The sequence below is a fragment of the Crotalus tigris genome, unplaced genomic scaffold (assembly GCF_016545835.1).
Source record: "Crotalus tigris isolate CLP2741 ecotype Arizona unplaced genomic scaffold, ASM1654583v1 scf7180000019563.1149672, whole genome shotgun sequence".
NCBI lineage: Eukaryota > Metazoa > Chordata > Lepidosauria > Squamata > Viperidae > Crotalus > Crotalus tigris.
The window spans coordinates 288493-304860 of NW_024097595.1; the positions used below are offsets into that span (position 1 = coordinate 288493).

General features: G+C 35.7%; 1 protein-coding gene across 14 annotated transcripts in view; it reads right to left on the reverse strand.

The window, feature by feature from the left end:
- Positions 1-16368, reverse strand: part of NFIB (nuclear factor I B) — a 335263-nt gene that overhangs the window by 88091 nt on the left and 230804 nt on the right. For all 14 annotated transcript variants that reach the window (XM_039363696.1, XM_039363695.1, XM_039363703.1 and 11 more), the window contains exon 3: positions 1995-2048. In XM_039363696.1, coding sequence (XP_039219630.1) covers positions 1995-2048 — 54 coding nt within the window. The remainder of the gene's footprint in view (positions 1-1994; positions 2049-16368) is intronic.

Consider the following 16368-nt stretch of genomic DNA (forward strand, 5'->3'; position numbering starts at 1 on the left):
ACCCTAAAGAATGCAACTGTCTAGCCAAATATAGAGGAACTAATTTCCACTGCCAGTAGCTTTGCCAAAGATTGCAGTTTGCAGGGATTTTTCCCCCTTCTTGGCAAAGCTCTTGCAAAAATGATGACATTCCAAAACTCTAGTAATTTTGCATGCAACATCCTGGACTCTACATTCTGAGTCTGGATTAAAGATTGCTATAAAAGTATCTTTATTATGAGTCCTGCAGATTTATTAAAATAGACCAGTGGGCATATAGTGTTTTATATTCATGCATTTCTTCTTCAGGCAATATAAATCTCAGAATTTCATACTTCACAAGAAATGGATGTATCAAAACTGAAATACAATTTTAGAGCAATTTAAAAAAGCATTGGTAGCTCAGAGGCTGCCAATGTTCACCAAGACACTACTATGAAATCTGTTCTACTAACTTATTTTATTGGCAAGCTGCAAAACAATGTGTTAGCTTTTTAAATATTCATTTGCAGAATGATAACATCTGTAATACTAATGTATTTTACAACTATGGCCATTCTGACAATTATTCTGTAAATAAGCAGTTAATAATAATTTTATGAATGTGTCCATTATAGTTCGCTCTACGTTATCAAATGTTTAATGACTCAAATAGCAAAAGTCTAAAGTAGAATACAAAATCCTTTTCTAGAAATCTAAGGTAACCCAAAATATTCATAAAATCTTTATACAAGTAGTCCTCAGGTTACGACAGCAGTTGGGACTGGTATTGCCGTTGCTAAATGATGCAATTGTAAAGTATGACATCATGTGACTACATCACTTAGCAACAGCACTCCTGGCAGTCCTGGTTGTATCTTAACCCTAAGACAGAGGTCCCCAACCTTTTGGGCACCAGGGACCGATTCCGTGGAGAAAGGTTTTTCCGCGGACTGGAGAGTGTGTGGTTTTGTATGCTGCCTGCATCCCACAGATGGGGATTTGCTTATTTGTGCGGACTGGTTGCTGGCATGCCGCGGATAGGTACTGGTCCACAGATTGGGTTTGGGACCCCTGCCCTAAGACATGCAGGTTGCCATACAGGAAATAGTGGAAGTCCAAGATAAGGAGTATGAAGGTACCCTGGGGGGGGGGGAATGAGAGGGGCCCGGAGAGCATGGGCAGGGAAAGGCTATGCATGGGACCAACTTACAAATTTACCTGCTGGCTTCCCTATTGACTTTGTTTGTGGAAAGCCAGCAAGTAATCCCACAAATGATGATCACAATTGCCTACAACATTATCATGAGCTGGGCACCTGTATGCCTGAATTGCAATCCTGTGACCATGGAAGAACTAGTCAAGCATTCTCTGAACTGGATACAATATTCAGAATGACCAATGCAAGGTAAAATGGAATTATTATATTCCATGGAGTAAAAAACAAATTGATGCAGTCCCTGAAGTTCCAGCCATTGCAATCTCATGAAAAACATCCTGTTTTTCAGTGCTGCCATAACTTTTGACAATCAGTGAACAATTATGTATTAATATTATAAACTGAGTCAGCTCCTTATTTCCACTTCATAACAATTAATAAATCTATTGTTTAACCTAATCCCACTATACCAGGCATGTCAAACTTGCGACGTCACATGACGTCGCGTGACGTATCGGAGCTTTTTCGCTATTGCTGGCAATGGGGTGGCCGCGGCTCCGGTATGATGAAATTGGCCTGCGGGCCGGCAGTTTGACACCTCTGCACTATACATTGCTAATCAATGACATATATTGTTGGAGATCACATGGATCAAATATAGTAGCTAACTATATTTTGGCCTAGCATGATATGTGAAAGCAGGTGTTGTGTTTACTTTTAGTTTTTGGTTTACCATGTCATGACAACTAAGAAGATTGGGTGCAATTGTGTTTAAGTTTACCATAGATAAATGTGTTATGAAAACAAAGTATTTATGAATAACACAATCTGCTCTCAAACAACATGCAACTACAACAGGCCCAAAATTCATTTTTACCTGGTGGGTTCTTGGCAGGATCATTGTGGCTTGGACTTTCTGATTGTCCAGAATCTACCAAACAAAAAAAAAAAATGAAGAAATATGTATTATTTGTTTTTAGCAAGTAGCAAAGTTTACAGTGTTATGAATGAATCAGTGTGTATAATGTACATTTTGAAAAATTCACTGCTATCAATGAAGAATGAGGGGCATGAATGGATTGGTTCCCATTATGAAAATTTTGCTTAATAGTTATGCCCGCCTGGCCTATATTTCGTACAATATACCAATGGAAACACTGCATTGTAACTGAAGAATGGAAAAAGTATCATTCCCAAAATGGTGAGGTATAAAAATGGTTAAATAAACAAATGCTATATCAGGCGCACATTTAGAAACTCCTATGAGGTTCAAGAGCTGTAAACATTGCTTAAATAAATAAATAAAACTTTAAAGGAACAATCTCTTCAAGAGCCACAGGAAACATATACGATAATGTCCAAACCTCCCCCATTAAAATGTTCTCCGTCTATAAATTTATTGAACTTAGCCCCAAGTTAGCATCATTGGATACAGATATAATATGAATGTATGTTGTCATGGAATCATAGAAGGGGTCTGAAATAATATAGTTAAGTATAATTTGATAGAAATTTAACTATTTAGAGTTAATAAAGTTTATATGACACTTAATGAATTTGATACTTCAAAGGTATAAGCTGTTAAGCAAGATGCTATGGGAAGGCTGAGTGAGGGCCTCGTGAAGTGATTAGGAGTTGCTTTGGTTGGGCGGGTTTTGTCAGCAGTGGAAGGGGGGTGGAGCAAGGGTAGCCGGCAGAGTACAGGGTGACCAAAAAGGTAGAGATTTGGGCTGGGGAAGATAGATATGCATGGGGAGCTGAAGTACACATTGCAGTCATAAATATGGACAGACTACTAAGTGCCCAAATTTTGATAATGTGATTGTGTTGTACTTACCATTCATTCAGCACTGTTATTAACTGAACCAATGGTCATTAACCACTGATATCTGTATTGTTTTCTATAGCAGCAGCATGATTTTTAAAAATATCAAGTATTTTAGAATTGATAATTTAAGCGTGAGTTATAATTATTACTATAGTTTTAGATTCTATCTATTTTGTCAACCCATACATAGATATATCATAGCATTTAATTTCTGCAATTGAAAATGACAAGTTGAACCCAAATATTTGAATCTTAATACCTATTATATGCAACATTTTAAGTATATCTGATTTCAGCGTATTTTACATTAAATCAGCAAATATGTATGAATTAATCAAGTTATATCTACATCAGGATGTAAATCCATATTTGCCTTCTTGTTATGACAACTGACATTAGAGAGCAAATTCAGGCTCTATCATCTGTAGTTTGGCCAGGGTCATGAGACTGGAAATTTTAATAATAGATATTGAATCTAATGGAAGATAATAGTAATTGTTCCAAGTATGACAATGGAAAGATAGCATGGCTAGTAGATTCACTAAAAAGTGATCACAACTATTTTTTTTACTACTTTTATTAAATCACAGACTTAACTCTCACGAATAGAAGGTGTAAAAACTCAGATTGGGCCACTAGAAAGAAAAAATAATTTTCTAGAATTCCTGCCTCCTCCCCTTTCTTCATCAGTAGAATACACAGGACAGCAGGAAGAAGGTGTTTCCATCTCTTCTACTTCTTCAAGAACTATCTCCATTCTGGAACCATCTCTCTCATCTTCAGTTGGGCAATCGCTTATCATTAGGATGATATTCATACATGTATCACCCTTGGGCTTTCCAAACAAGAATACTGCTGGAGCCTGATTGTGCAGCCAGTCATGCAACCTGGACATAGAAAGCTATTGCAATTAGAACTATCAAAGCATTCATAACAAACAAATGTCATCTCTCATTTGTCAAGGTCTGAATAGCCTCTCAATGAATCAAATATTCCAATCTGCTCTACTGACATAAAAAGTCCAAGATATATTTAGCTTCTCCCCACCAAATGGGAAGGAGACAGAGGAGCTGTAATGTAAAAAGGGAAGGAGGAAGACACAATGTTCTATTATGCAAGAAGAAATGGTCTCCTAAGATTGGATGTATTTTCAGTGTGACTGAAAACTGCAAGTGAAAGGTCATGGGACTAAACTGTACAATTATAGAAAATGGTTCAATAAACTTGACATCCAACTTCTTATATGAACCTACAGAGGGGAGCAAGCAGTGGGGGAGATTTCTTGACAAACATGCTTAGCAGAATGCTTGTAGAAGGATGCATAATGATACAGTTGAAATATTAAGAGGTGCTAAGGCAGTGTTTCTCAACCTTGACAATTTTAAGGCATGTGGACTTCAACTCCCAGAATTCCACAGCCAGCATTGCTGGCTGTGGAATTCTGGGAGTTGAAGTCCACATGCCTTAAAATTGTCAAGGTTGAGAAACACTGTGCTAAGGAGACTGAAGCTCTTGAGATGATGAAAGGAATAGGGAAGTAAAAGGGAAGTCTTCAGAAGCAGCTAGGGACTGCTAGATTTTTTTTCAACTTTCTAATGTAAGTGGCAAGGATATTTAATTAATTAATTAGTTTGTTTGCTGTGAGGCAACTCTAGATGGCTTACAACATTAAAAGCAATAAAACAAGAAAAATACATATATAAAACCATAAATTATGACTAAAAGAGGGGAGGGAGAGAGCAGAATGTTGGGGGGGGGGAGGTGGCTGATATAAAACAGGAAGCAAGAATGAGAAAAAGAAAGAAGAGACAAAGTGTACACTGAATAACAGACATCACCCAAGCCTTTGAAGCAGCAGAAAATGGATGAATATAAATAAACTTTACAACTTTAGCAAGTAACTCTGATCCTACGTATTCTCCAGATCGACATGACCTAATTCTTTGTAATGGGATCTACAGACAGAAATGGAGAATCAACAGCTTACAGAACGTTCTTCTTCCAATTCAGGTAGAGGATACTACCCACTCCCAGACTACTTGCTGTTCGTTCAGCATCTGCATTGCTTATACAATATGGGTTGTATATGAACTTAAAAGGGAAGAATCTAAAAGACTTCATAACTAGGCAATACCTGTTCGCAACGCAAATGGTTACCTTGACCTTCCAAATTTTGTGTTCAGTCAAAAATAAGAAGTTACAAAGGAACTACTTTGTAAAGTAAACTGAGGGTCACCAAATAAAACAGAAGAAGCTGTTAAGACACCTGCTTCTCACACTAAAACGCAAGAGACAGCTAGCAGAGAATTTAGAGCTGACACCACTCCTGAATCTACTAGGGAAAAAAAGAAATGTGGAGGAATTAACTCTCAAGCAGAAAAAAGGCAGATATGAGATAAGTGCATTTATTACTTGCAGACCAATCAGATCACTCCACATATTTCCAACTATGGAGTGAACAGAAGGGAATGGGACTGCAAAAGGAAATTATTCTGTACTTGAGTAAGCTGTCAATGGTGGAAGCTACACACCAAAAGGGCTTCAATCTAGAAGAGGATGCACATGAATTCTGCTAATATTTAAACAATCAACGCTCCCTTGCATACTTTTCAAAATGAAGCTCTTCCTAAGTATCTTCTCTATATTCACAGTATATTTCTTCGGTTTAGAGAAATCTAGCCTGCTTTTAGAACAGTTTTGTATCACCACTTTAAAATCCAAGTGTAAAAACTTGAATCTATGTAACTTCAGAACATTTTCACCAGCAATGATTTAAGAAAAGCTTTAACCAACAAACTTAAATTAGCTAGAGAATGTGCTGAGGTTGTAAGTCACACCTCTTGACGTAAAACCATTTGCTGAATAACCATTCAAACTTACGACCGCCTCAGAAAAAATGACTTATGGCCCATCCTTGAAGCTATAATTTTTACACCATTCCAATGTTCACATGATTGCAATTCAGATGCTTGGCAACCAGCTCACAATTACGATGATTACAGCATGTTGCAGACATGTGATCACAATTTGCAACCTTCCTATCCAGCTTCACATAAGCATAGTCAATTGGGGAAGCTGAAATTGTTTAACAACAATTATGTGTGATTCACATAATCACTATGTCATTTGCTTAACAACCATGGTAAAAATGGTCATAAAATTACATCTGGCCACTTGATGACTTGCTTAATGACAGCATTGCTTAGTGACCCAAAGACTAATGATGCATTGCCAGATTTGGGGCAAATAGATCCCACGGATGAATTAAGAGAAGTATTGGGGGCAATACACTCTAAAGTGAAATTATTAAGTAATGCAGTCCAACCATGCACTCAGGACTAGGTCTATAAACTTAATCAGCAAATTTCTAATACTGCTAGACCACCAATGAAAAACCTTTAATATCTATTCTCCAGCACGATGGATGGAGAATCCACAAGGGGGTTGTCTTAACCTTCCTGCTCAGATGAGACTAAGTCTAGAAAGTTGCCACGCCTCCTGCTGGGCTAGACTAACCCAGTTTTCGACTTAGTCTTCGCTCAGCAAGACACTTTAAAATTGGCTCCTTTTAGGTTTAACAGCTAGGTAGTATTTACTCGTGGATTCTCTATCATTCACTGTGAGTTATAAACTTTTTCCCATTTTTGTTTTTTCCCCTATATAATTTGGACTATTGGATACTACTAAAATTCTGGTGAAATTTACCAACTTGTCAGACTTCCCTGGACATTTTTTCAACTTCCAGGCTGTCTGGGAGGGCTCTCCCTTCGATGAGGGTCGTTTTCGCCGTCAGCGAACGATCCCAGCTGATTCGGATGCCGGAAAGCCCAATCACACCTTGCAGCCTTGAGTGACTCTCTGGCCATATCACAGCCCATTCTACTCGCAATGCAGCTACATCAGCAGCTTGGTCAACACAGGCATCCATCGAAAAGATATGCAAGGCAGCGACTTGGTCCTCACCTTCCTCGTTTGTCAGACATTATAAATTGGACAAATTTGCCTCTTCGGATGCTGCGTTTGGCCGGAGAGTATTACAGCAAATTGTATCATCTATGGGACACAAGCCCAGACTAGTTCGCCCCCGTAGGAACAGAGCGGCTTTGGTATGTCCCACTCATGGATTCTCCATCCATCATGCTGGAGAAGGGGCGTTGTCTTACCTGAATGCCTTTTCTCAGCATGATGGTGGATAATCCACACCCACCCTTTAAGGTCCATCTGGTCCTGTGTCGGGTAGGAGGAACCAACACGTCAGACTATCATCGGTTGCTTTGCCTTCATCGTAAACTAGGTTAGTCCAGCCCAGCAGGAGGCGTGGCAACTTTCTAGACTTAGTCTCATCTGAGCAGGAAGGTTAAGACAACCCACTCGTGGATTCTCCACCATCATGTTGAGAAAAGGTGTTCAGGTAAGACAACGCCCCATCCCATCCCCGATAAGTCTGCAGCTTGACCAAATGCTACATCATCTAAATGTACACAAACTTTTGAGAGGAAAAAAGCTCATTTCTGGCCTTCATTGGACCCAGGCATTCTTTTAACACCAGTGCCATACCATAATGGAATTCTCCAATTGTATCCCTCCTGTGGGGGCTAGATTGGGATGCTAAAGATGAAACTACCAAACTTCTTTTATTAATATAGTTTTTCTCATACCCAAAATATACCCATTTCCCCAACAGTTGATATTAACACCAAAAGGTATGTACCAATTTATGTTTTCACCATTTTGAGGATCTGCCTCTTATATGGCCACTAATGGGAACTCATATTGATAGATGGATATATCTAAAGCCTAATCATTCTTTTATGGGATATTGAAGGGTGGAATGTTAAATCCAAAGACTCCATTTTCATGAATTATGTTGCTGAATTTGATATATTCTGACTTCAAGAAACATGGCTAGCTAAGAGCTTGTTTATAAGTGGGTATAAGTCTTTCTCACTTACAGCAGCTCTTAGAGCAAGACGAGGTAGTTGTGGTGGCTTTATTTACCATGAAATATTACGCATAATTTAGAATTGTGTAACCCATTTCTTACTTTACTTCCCTTATACTTATATCAAACACACAGCACAAACCCCAGAAGACTGGTCTAGCCCTCATATTACCCATTTATAAAACGGCACCAGAAACCTGCCTGCTAATTATATGGCTTTTAAGTGTAATAAGTAAGTTTTATGCTAGACACTTATACAACAGATTAGTTGAGTGGATTGATCTAGAACAGGCATGTCCAACCCATGGTCACAAGTCATATGCAGCCCAAACAGCTAGTATTGTAGTGCAATGGGATCATAAAAAAGTATAAAAAATAAAGGAAATGTATTATTTTTATACATTAACTGTATTATATATTTTATATTCAATCCAAGACAATTCCTTTTCACTCAGTACAATCCAGTCAAGCCAAAGGTTTGGATACCCATATTCTAAATGAGCTAGCAGGACTGGACATTCTATCTGTGGATAGGACTGTATACTTCAATACATGGCCAAAAGCTATACATTTAAAATAAGCTCAATAGTATACTGCATTTATTGATTTTATGTCCATATCCAGTCTAGATCCTAGTCCATAGAGCAAGTGTATGGACTAAGCTTATGAATACTTCCATTCATAGATGAATGGAATTTGTTGTGTATGCATAATCTTCATAAGACGACATATAAGACGACCCCCCAACTTCGGCATCGATTTTAACGCTTGTGAAAGTCATCTTATATGCCGGAAAGTACGGTACTACAGTTTTACAATCCAGATGAACAATGGTGATTAAGATGGGTGATTTTTAATAACCACAACCAAACAGATCACACAGATCACACAAATCACTTCCAGGAATGCAGCTGCCCTGAAAAATACAGAGCCAACTGAATAGAATCAGGACAGGTCATGCCAGAACTAAGGCAAAGCTCTTTAAGTGGGGAATGGTGGAGAGCTAGCAATGCGATTATGGTACACTGGAGCAAACTATAACACATAGTTCAAGAATGTCTCCCCAGGAAATTACAAGGCACCTGGGATGATCTCATCTCAGCCACACCAGAAGCAGTTAGATGGTTAGATATCGAATTATAACATTTATCCCATTGCGGTTCTATGGCTTCATATTATGGTGATTTTATTATGGTTTTATCTTAATTTAATATATTATCTCCTATATTGTATTGTCCACATATCTTACACACACACACACACACACACACACACACACACACTGACACTTCATTTAAACTAAATTTGTATATCAATGATTGCATGACCTCTGTAGATGCCATACGCTAAATAAATTAAATAAATACATTGTTAACTTTATTTAATTTTAATTAAATAAACAATAGTGGCAATTAAAACATGACATAATCAGTTCATTTCTAAACTTGTTCACATTATGACTCGGCCTTTGCTTAACCTTTTAACTGCCCTACTGAAACAGAAATGCAATGGGATTTGATTCAGTTTTCATACACAAAAAGCTCATTGCAATAGATACCTCAACAAAACAAACTTTTCAGTTTTGTTCTCTTTATGCTGAATGTTAATTTCTTAATTATTTTCTTGTTAAGTTTGAATACATATACAATGCCAAGGGTGGAAACATATTTTCTTTGTTGGAAAACAGACTTTCTCAGTTGTTTTAATGGGATGCATTTCTGCTAATAATAATTTTGATCTGTAAAATAAGTTGTCAGCCTTTCAAGATGTAAAATAAAATTCCCTTCTGTTTAGATCAATCTTCTCCTACTCCCTTCCAAAATGTATATGGCCACTACCCTGGGTAGTCTTGACCAAGCAAATAAACCGTATTACTATGCATTAGGCACCTAATGTTTCACTGGTGTGTTATTTCTTTATGTGTTACAGTGGACTATGCTAGTTCAATTATTATTTTTACAATCTCCCCACCACTGCACTGCAAATCTAGAGATTTTAGTTCTCTCTTTTATTCTTTTCTGCACACCCACAATTTAAGAATGCAGTAGAACAAATACAGTGAAGTATGCATTAATCTAATGTAGTTAATTTTCTTTTTTTCTTTGTTTGGTGAAAAGAAAATGGTACTAAAAAAAAAAAAAGAATCCTTGCTATTTCCTCCAAATATGGCAACCTATAATTAATCCTACCTGTGATTACTTCCAAGCAAGACAACTTCCAATTGTGAATATCAGACTTAGAACAACATGAAAAACTGTAAAACAAAATCTTCCAAACTCATTTTCTGACTTCTGGCAACTGGGAAAACTAGACAGAATTCAAAGCATATTCATATAGCTATATCATTAAAATAATTTCTAATAATCCTATAGGAATTAAATTGAAGCACTGCTCTAAGGAACAGAAGTAAGAATAAAAACAGAAGATTCTTTATAGCTTGTCTCCACTTGATTCATTTACTTTATACAGTGGCCTTGGAAACTAAGATATGTGTAGTTCACTTCTCAGAATGGGGGCTGAGGAATTCTGAGAGTTGAAGTCCACTATCTTAACTGGATATATTACACATTTATAAGAATATGTTTATTCACATATTTAATATCTTAACTGGATATCTTTTTAATATCTTAACTTAACTGGAATAGTAAAACATCCAAGTCAGGTGAAATTATTATTGCTTATTTGTCCTTTTCAAATCATACTGAAAAGTTAATCCTGCTTATGCAATAACTAAAGTAAAGAGAGCATGTGATTCATCCAACTGTTTAGCAGAAAGTTCTCCACAGTAAGTTACAGACAGCAGAACACTAGCACAATTGTTTATTTCAAGCATTATTTTCAAGCATTGTAAATTATGTAACTGAGGTAAGATAAACACTCCCAGCAATAAGATGAAAAAGAGTATCTTAATTTTAAAATGTTCCAAAGTTAGCAGTGGGTTAATAGCTGAAATTAAATTACCATATTACATTTCCAATTTTTTTCCTATCATTAATTTGTTAAGAATTAATTGCAGTCCAGTAAAACCTATATATTTAGTACAAAACTAACATTAAGCAATAAGAATTCTTTTTTTATTAATTTTATTCATTTATAACATAAAATGTGAAAATACAAAAGCAAATAGTAGGGGGACAACAGTAAAGAAAGGGAAAACAAAAAAAAGTGTGAAGAAAGGGAGGGGAAGAAACGAAAGGCATTGAGTTCCGACTCTCTCTGTTGCAGTAAAATCACACATTAAAATCAAATCTCAACTTTTTACATTGCTATAGTTGTATGTACTAACTATTTCTGCATCAGTCTAATTAGTAAAACCCAAAATCATAATATCATTTTTTTTCTACCAAGTCCAGAAGTGAGTTCCAAGTAGAAGCAAAGGTACTTATGTTCTTTTCTTTTATCAGCACAGTTCAATTTAGCCATCTCAGCTAATTGCATCAGCTTTTATCATTCGTCCATAGTAGGAATCGAGGCATCCTTCCACTTTTATGCATAAAGCAATCTTGCTGCCGTCACCGTATATAAAATCCGAGTTCCAAATTTTTTTTCCAGTTTTTTTTTTCCCTTACACCCAGAAGGAAAACTTCTGGTTTAATCTTTATGTTCACTTTAAGAGGTGAACATAAGGTCTAAAAAACATTATTAAAATTGAATTTGGGAAAATGAACATCTAAAACACTGTATGATCCAGTGGGCAAGGAATTTTGGGTATAATGTGATGCTTAAAATTCACATTAAATTATAACCTAAAATAATTTTTTTACAAAATGATGTATCACTGGTGTTTAACACCAGATAAGTTATCTAGAATGTATAAAGGTATTTCAAATGAATGTTGGAAATGTAAATGCAAAGAAGGGACTTTTTATCATTTATGGTGGACATGTGATAAGGCAAAGGAATATTGGAGTAGGATTCATACATTAATGTAATAAGAATTCTTCACACTACATAACCTCAAATTTCATTCTCTTATTTTTAGAATGTGTCAACTTTTCCTACTACAAAGCAATATTTTAATCTGCCAAATAGGATAGTAACTAGAATTACTTATTGATGCACCAACAACATATGTATACATTCTATAATTATGCTATTTCGTATGAGCAACGTTGTCTGCAATTTTACTTTGCTATTGTTAAAGGAATTAAAATACAATGACAAATAAAAGAGGAGTGTATTTTAAAGGCAATTCCCTTTCAGTAATGAAATTCTTAACTGATGATACAAGTTCCATTGGAATTATTTCATCTGTTATGATATACCCTATCTGCAATTAATATATTCTTATAGACTTAAGATTTTTTTTTCCAATCTGTCATATATGATGTACTAAGACAAAAGGGCAAACTGTTTCCATAAGGTATTTCACCAATACTTGACTCTTGATCAAGATGGATATCTGTAAAGACTTTCAAGGAAGAAACGGAGAACTGTAGACAGCTGAGCAGATGACTGTGGCAGTAGAGGAGCTATGAAATTCCACCCCAGTTTAAGAAGAGGACCTGAGATTGACAATGCTCCTCACAGATGCTCCCCATGACAAGAACATAAAATAGTGGTCCCTAGCAGGTTTCCTAGAAATAGAAGAGTCGGATTCAGAGCCCATTTCCTCTCTTAATTACTTTCACTGGAAATGGCTTGTAAATTGCCATCTCCTACAAACTCCATACTGAGTATGCCTGGAAATGAAAAGACTTCATGTCTATTGGCTTTCACACATTAGAACATAACAATGATGTCCTTGCTAATATGGAAGCCTGTACTCACCAGTCATATACATGAAGGTTTTCCTCTGACAGACATCCATATTCAGTACAGGTTTATTGCTTGAGTAACAATGACAGGAGCGCAGATTATCAGGATAAAGTAATAGCTAAAAACTATTTAGTATTTGCAGAGTAAATTAAGTTCTCTATTCAATTTTATATTTGCTTTATATTTGCCTGGAACCTAATTTCTAAATTACTCAAGTATAAAACTTCTGGACAATCTAAATTACTTTTCAGCTGTTCCTATGGTGAAAAGCACAAAATATAACCAAGATGTGATCCTATAGCTTATGTAAACAATAGCCATACAGATTATAATTTTTGAAAATAAAACAAAAATATATCTTGCAGGTGAGGAAAGGGAAAAAAATCTGACATTTGCTTCAAGGGAAAATGAACTAAGGAAATAATTTGAAAATTTAAGTGCAAAAAGGCAGATGAGAGTAAACTGTATGACAGCTACCTAGCTAGAGGCAATGTTTCTCAATCCAATGGGTGTGACACACAATAGTGTTCCTTATAGACACACCCCACAGGTGGAAGAAACAAAAACACTAGACTTAAGAACCCTTGAGGAAAAAAAAGAAACTTAATTCTTATCTTCCTTCTATCAACTATAATGCAACACTCCCTTTCTTTCTTCCAGGAACACAGTTATAAAAAAACATTTGTTTAATGGTAGGAAAGGAAAACAGCTATATAAACATCTGAATTATAAAGTTTTATGTCATGAAATGGTGGACAAAGTTTTGAAAAAATAGCTATGAACTGTCAATGAGGCACATTCTATGCTAAGCCTCCTATCCAATAATAGACAGTTTCCACCTTTACATATTGGTAACAAAGAATGTACATTTAAAACTATGATATTTAGTAACTGACTATGTCAGAGGTTTGGTGTTTCTTTCTTTGGATAAAAGCTAATTACTGTGCCTTCCTACATCCATTTTTTGAGATAGAGGAGTATGTTGATGGAATGCTGCTCCCATGTCAATCATTATGTAAGGTATACAGCACTCCTAACTATAGGCCATAGGTTAATTATTTCAACACCAACAAAGCAGGTGTATACTTGTCAATTTTTTTCTCATTTATAGGTTTGATTTTTTTTAGAATAAATTCTGTCATACAAAAAACTTTTTTGCTATGGTATAGCAGTGTCCTTTTGTAAACTATTAGCATATGTACCATAGTGGTATTAGATATTTCTTCATTAAATAATATTCTCATATGCTTCCAAACCTAAATCTACTTTGAAGTACACTTTCAGACTTCATTCTGAATTTTTTTACAGATTTAATATCTTACTTTCTATATAAATTAATGTTCCGTGTTTACAGCTCAATTTAAGCCAGTGTTTCTCAACCTTGACAATTTTAAGGCATGTGGACTTCAACTCCCAGAATTCCACAGCCAGCAATGCTGGCTGTGGAATTCTGGGAGTCCACATGCCTTAAAATTGTCAAGGTTGAGAAACACTGATTTAAGCTATACTGTAGTTTCAACTTAAGAGCATGTGTACAAAATTGCAACATTCATTCATCCTCTTAAATATTTTCTATGCAACTATTTGAAGATTTAGGATCTAGAAATTGAGAAATAATAATTCTTTCGAATTTGGTTGTTACTGTACCTCTGCTTTCTAAGACTTTTCTGAGGATGCCAAGAAAAATATGGAAGACACAGGCTGAAGGTGTAAACATTTAGGCTTATAGAATAAGAAGCCTTTAGGAAAATGGGGAGTGGCAGTACTAGTCTTATCTTGCTAAAAGAACAATTGTTTAGGGAAAAAATATATACTTTAAATTTCATTTAGTGTAAGGACATTGTTCTTTCAAACAACCCAGGACCAACAAAGAAAGAATATCAATTAACTTTAATAGTAAATCAGTTAGATCAAGTTCTTCAAATCCAGCTTAAGTTAAATATTTTTAATATAAATCTTTTTTTCTCAGCTAAATAAGGTGCTAGTAACTATCAGAATGTTTACTAAACCAGGAAAAATGGTTGGAGAAATTTTAAAGGTACTATGTAGCATTTTGTCTATTATTTGGAATGCATGTTTGTTGAAATCAGTCACAATGGTTGTACATAAAAACCTTCCTATGCTCACTTTATTACAGAGAAGTGAAAATAGGGTATGTCAGAAGAAAATATAAAATAAATTGAATGCAGTGGGAATGAAATGAAACAAGCAAAGATGCATTCTACAAATTTTGCTGATGGTATGTAGATATGCCTAATTTATCAATTCTGTTCGTAATTACCATTAGTCTGTTCAATGCCTAATATTATTGAGAATAAAAGCAGAATCGTAGTCAAGAGACTCCCTACCTCTCCTATCTAAATTGTACGCCGTGTGTACTAACTTTAAAACTATTTCTTTCTTCAAAACAGAGGAATACAATCCTGAATCACAAAACCTAAGCATAGAGCATGCAGAACATCTGGTCTGCATCTGCCTAATGCTGTTTAATAGGAATGTTATCCTAAATATAAAGACAAATAACATCACATAAAGCATCTACTTCAAACATAGTTTAAAACATTAAAAAGCAAAGAGCCAATAATATAAATATATTCACATTTAAAGTGTCTTGCAAAATAATACTGGTAGTCCTTGACTTATGACCACAATTAAGTCCAAAATTTCTGTTGCTAAGCAAGAAAGTTGTTGCGTTTTGCCCCATTTTACCAACTTTCTTAACACAGTTGTTAAGTGAATCACTGCAACTAAATTAGTAATACGGTTGGTTAAGTGAATCTGACTTCCCCATTGACTTTGCTTGTCAGGTTACAAAAGGTGATCACATAACTCCAGGACACTGCAACCATCCTAAATACATGCCAGTTCCAAGCACCTGAATTTTGATAATCTGAGCATGTGAACAATGATCATAAGTTTTTTCTTCAGTGCCGTTGTAACTTAAAACAATCACTTAACCAATAGTTGCAGGCCAAAAAGTACCTGTACAGCACATGAATCGTAACTGAATCAATTTCTTTGGTTAATGTAACACAGATAGTTACTTGATAACAGGTATGGTTATAGGAAAATTCCTGAAATCGCATCGTCCCAGATAGCAGTACCCAAGGTACAAGATTAGTAAGAGAAAGCATCTCAATCCGCTTTGCTTGCTTGTCTTATTTATAATGACTTGTTTATCTATTCCAAATAAAACATGGTTGAACTCAAAAGTTCTGCTTGATGTTTCAAAAACACCTTAGAGCAGGGGTTCTCAACCCTGGCAACTTTAAGACTTGTGGACTTCAACTCCCAGAATTCCTCAGCCAGCTTTGGCTGAGGAATTCTGGGAGTTGAAGTCCACAAGTCTTAAAGTTGCCAAGGTTGAGAACCCCTGCCTTAGAGGTTCTGCCCTGAAATACCATTGTGAAGTGCCAGCACATAGATACAGGAAGCAGGACTGACAAGCTCCCACCACTGTCCTTTGTGTTGACAATAGTAATTTCTGTTAGTAATTTTAAATGTCATATATAATATAAAACAAAATAGTCCTTTACGAGTAATTAATATTTTAAGACCTTGAAATTTTACAGAATTCAGAGATATACCCTGTGGGGGCAATTTTCACAAAGATTAAATTAAATATTATCTATTTCTTTAAAAGAATCAGTGTATTGGTTATGCGTCTTTGTATACAGATTCAATCTACATTATTTTCAGATGTATTATTTGAAATTACTGCCT